Here is a 4482-nt window from a genome sequence, read left to right as displayed (position 1 = left end):
AGTTACGGTCTTGGACAAAATTGTTCAGCGGAAAATTTCCTTGAGAGAATATATAAATTGGCACAAAAACCATAAACTGGGTCGGTTCCACAGAAGAAACAAAAATGATTTTGATTTTTCAGTACAACATATTTAATTTTCCCATACAAATCTAAAAGTCCAAATTTACTCATGTAAACGTTACTTAAAAATTGTCCAAAAAATCATGGATGAGTTTTGCACCAATACAAAGCTTTTTAAATCCCAGGGTTTGAGAAATTCAAAAAATGACCCCAAATTGACTTAGTATAATGTGACAGTTTTGCGTAAAAACTCGTATATGCCATATGCGTTCAAATGCTACTCAAAAATATTACACGAAGCATTTTTAGCTATAACTTCCAGGTTGTTGTAGGCAATGTTTCTTATTTGGCAGATTACATTGTATACTTATCAACATGGACTATTTACTACGATTAAACTGTCGGTGGAACCTTAATAAAAGGGGGAAACTGGAAATATTGTTCGAATGTCAATCGCGTTTTTCTCGATTGCCCGTTTTTTTTACATGAGGCAATCCCGTTTGGAATGACAGTATACTGATGCTGATATTTTATAATTTTTAAAGTTATCTTGTCTGTATTCTCGATATTTTGTGTCAGAAAATACCCGACATAGGTAGCTAGATAGATAGTTTAAAAATTTCATTCCAGGTATATCATACATAAAATCTACCATACCTTTGTTCCTCCGGCTAAACGTAATCTAAGGGAAAAATTCAGTCTCCGTTCCATATTTTCCCATCAAATCATTTCCCCGACAAGCGAAGCGCGAGCATCCCTAAGAGTCAGCATCTAATGAATTCCATCCACAACAGCATCCGAGGTCCGGATTGAGGTTAACTGCTTTTCCCATCTCGCTTGCATCTCTAGGTATGGTCGAATGTATGTACGAACGCAGAAAAAGAGCACCTAACATTGGTAAACATAGGTACAAAGTACATAACCGTCTAGACAGTGCGCAAACACACATAAAACGAGGTGGGTCCGGTTGGAGTTTTGGGAAATGGAGAAGGATGAAGTTGAGGGAAGCTGAGAAAAGCTTACAAAAGATCCCTGAAATTAAGCAGCAGCAGCAGCAACAATACAGCTACCTACATCACTGTCGGTAAAATGGGGAGCAATGTTAGATCTGTGGAAAATTCGTGCAGGATATTGGGGCCAGATTACAAATGGATGAATGAAAAAGGAACGACGACGAACACACAAAAGCTTTGTTACAAATAAAGTTTCATTGTAAACTTTGGTTCGGATTTTTCCCTGAATCAAAAGCGTTCTCCTCCAAAATGGTGGAAATGTAGTTTTTGTTTTAGATCTAACTTGTAAGAGAGTGAATTTAGCTTTGAAAATTCAAACTGTCCAGATTTTTCTATTTTATGATCATTCAAAATTTAATTTAATTTACCGACATATCCATAATCAATTATACAGAAATCAATTTTGTTAGAGATTTCATCCAGCATATCGTACGTTTCTATTGACGATGGCAAACAATCTTCGAACTTGTTGGGATAATATTCATAAAGACAATCTTCGTAGTTCTTTTGAATTTTGCCCACAACCAGTTGTAGATCCTTGGATAGGTTCTGGAAACAATCTTTTATCTGTAAAAAGGTTTTCTTTGATTTTAAATATTACCAAAGATTACATTTAGCTTCACTACAACCTGATTCCAATTTTCAACCGGAGAAGCCACCTGTAACAGTTCTTCCCGTATTCGAAATTTGACAGCATCCTCCAGATAATTTCGCAAAACGGTATCCTCCACCAAGCCTTCGATACTGGTAGTTTGCTTTAGGAATTTCGAAAGCTCGCGATCCACAGACCCAACTGATTCCGATAATGTTATCAGATGTCCAACGACAAGTATCACGGTAGTTCTTAATTGTATAATTGAAACCTCACTCATTTTGAAAGGGTTATCAGCTGATACATTGACACAGTTGGAAAGACACCTTGAAACTAATTGTACCTGGTTGGTTCTGTTATAGTACAAAAGTGGGAACGTGACTTTATCAATAAGTAACAGAACAAACATTCAGTTGTTGGAAGCACTCAATGCATTTGTCTGTAGTTTGTATCGGGGGGTAAAGAGATAAAAAGGCTCATGTATTCTTCGATTGTAATTCTTTCAACCATCAGTAGTAAATTTTTTAATGACCTAGTCAATATATATATTTTTTTTAATTTAAAATCTAAACAATTACACAGGGGTGTATGAATTATTGTGCTTTTGTTTAAAAAATTGTTTTTGAAAAATTTTGGCGATCTGAATTCGAATCATTTGTCAGATTTCGTCTATCACCTCAGGTTTTGGAAATATAGCGTTAAAAATCGAAAATATTCATTGCTGAGCATAACTCAATGATAATTGATGAGAGAATAAACCAATGTTAAAAACGAAGAACTAGTTTTGAATAAATTTTATATACATAGTTGAACTAAGTCAGTTCAAATCAGGACTCAAATTATTGCTAGAAAATTAGGTATCATAATCAGGGAATCCAAAAATCGTTATCCTCCGATAGAATTTGCCGATCAAAACACCCGTGAGAGAGATTTTCATCCTCAAGAACACTATACCTAGCACTTATCAATTTCAATTTTGCTCCCGATAAGTTGTGCTTTCCGATTCAAATTTATCGTCTCTTGTAACGTTAAGGATAAGCAACAACAATTTGCTGGCACCCAAGGAGGACACCAACAATTGCTTGATGCACAAGGTGCCGGGCCGACCCGACTGGTAAACGCACCAACAAAAAATACCAAAAATACCAACAATTGCTTGATGACGCACAAGGTGCCGGGCCGGACCGACCGATGTGTAGATGCACGAACAAAAAATACCAAAAATACCAACAATTGCTTGATGACATACAAGGTGCCGGGCCGGACCGACCCGATCGGTAGACGCACCCACAAAAAATACCAACAATTGCTTATGACACACAAGGTGCCGGGCCGACCCGAGCACGGGTCGGGTCGCACCATCAAAAATTGACGCACCAGCAAAAACACCAACAATTGCACGGGGCGCACATCAAGAAATCTGATGCCCACTAGAGCAAAGTTCGAACGAGTTATCCTGATCGGCATTGGAAAGGGATGAGAAGTCATCAGTTTTTAAAATTTATCGCTAAGTGTTACACAAGTGATAAACCAGTTATCATTATCAGATCGGTTCGATTTGTTTCCCTGATCATAATACAACACACAATGGGGAAAAAAGTGTATAAACCGCAAATAAATTCAATATCTTCCCTCCTACACAAAACAAATCCATGAAAAAGTACTTTCCTCTAGTGCAAATTTCCAGAGAAGCGATTGTACATAGTTTCAGACGCCGCACGAGCTTACAGACGGAGTTATAGTGCCTTTTTAACCCCCAATTCCCCTATTTTTTATAAACAATCCAGAAAAAAACTTGTTCAGACTTAAAAACTTTTAACAAAAATAAACTTATCTTGTGTAATTTTTTTTTAAAAATCGAATAGAGGCTGTTTGAGCCACCGCACGCTTCAGATAATAAAGTTATGGGTATTTTACCCTCAATTCCCTTAGATTTCTCAAATAGCGCATGTTCGGACTTGAAAATTTTGATCCAAATGGGGCTTATCTTGTGTGTTTTTTTTCTGAGGAATCCAATGAAGGCTGTTTGAACCATCGCACGCTTCGGAAAATTGAGATTTGGCTGTTTCTACCCTCAATTCTCCTACATTTTTCAGTTAATTCAGAAAAAAGCATGTTCGGACTTGAAAATTTCGAACCAAATGGGGCTTACCTTGTTTAATTTTTTTCCAGAAATCCAACGAAGCCAATTTGAGCCAAAGCACGGATTGGAGACAGGACTTATGGCTGTTTTTACCCTCAATTCCCCTACATTTTTCATTTAGTTCAGAGAAAAGCATGTTCGGACTTCGAAATTTTGAACCAAATGGGGCTTGTCTTGTATGACTTTTTCCAAGGAACCCAACGAAAGCTATTTGAGCCATCACACGGATTGGAAACTGGTGTTACGGCTGTTTTATCCTCAATTTTCTGAACTAGTTAAAAAATGTTGAAAAATTGAGGTGTAAAACAGCCATAACTCCCGTTTTTAATGCGTGTGGTTTCTCAACCAGGATTCGTTGGATTTCTCGGAAAAAAATGCATAAAATAAGTTATATTTGGTTCAAAATTTTCAACTCCGAACATGCTTTTTTCTGAAATAATTGAAAAATGTAGGGGAATTGAGGGTAAAAACAGCCAAAACTGAATTTTCCGAAGAGTGCGGTGGCTCAAACAGCTTTCATTGGATTCCTCGGAAAAAATCACACATGATACGTTCGATTTGGTTGAAAATGTGGAAGGACGAACATGCTTTTTTCTTAAATTATTGAAAAATATAGGAGAATTGAGGGTAAAAACGGCCATAACTCCATTTTCCGAAGCGTGCGATGACTCA

The 4482-nt window shown here is 37.0% G+C and overlaps 1 protein-coding gene across 1 annotated transcript; it reads right to left on the bottom strand.

The window, feature by feature from the left end:
* Positions 1-1404: 1404 nt before the first annotated feature.
* LOC129743670 (uncharacterized) lies at positions 1405-2005 on the bottom strand. Its single transcript, XM_055735755.1, has 2 exons — positions 1705-2005; positions 1405-1642 (listed from the first exon to the last, which is right to left on the bottom strand). Exons 1-2 carry the CDS (start codon positions 1945-1947, stop codon positions 1430-1432), a joined length of 456 nt encoding a protein of 151 aa, XP_055591730.1. The 5' UTR covers positions 1948-2005; the 3' UTR covers positions 1405-1429.
* Between the last annotated feature and the right edge of the window lie 2477 nt (positions 2006-4482).

This window comes from Uranotaenia lowii, chromosome 2 (genome assembly GCF_029784155.1).
Source record: "Uranotaenia lowii strain MFRU-FL chromosome 2, ASM2978415v1, whole genome shotgun sequence".
Lineage (NCBI taxonomy): Eukaryota > Metazoa > Arthropoda > Insecta > Diptera > Culicidae > Uranotaenia > Uranotaenia lowii.
Note: the sequence above shows the minus strand (reverse complement) of the source record. Positions and strands in the feature narration are given on the sequence as shown.

Bases quoted from the DNA above. Each gene is read 5' to 3' on its own strand.
- LOC129743670 (XM_055735755.1), bottom strand. From the start codon at position 1,947: ATGAGTGAGGTTTCAATTATACAATTAAGAACTACCGTGATACTTGTC. The intron at 1,643-1,704 runs GTTGTAGTGAAG...ACCTTTTTACAG, and splicing joins CGGTTGAAAATTGGAATCAG to ATAAAAGATTGTTTCCAGAA.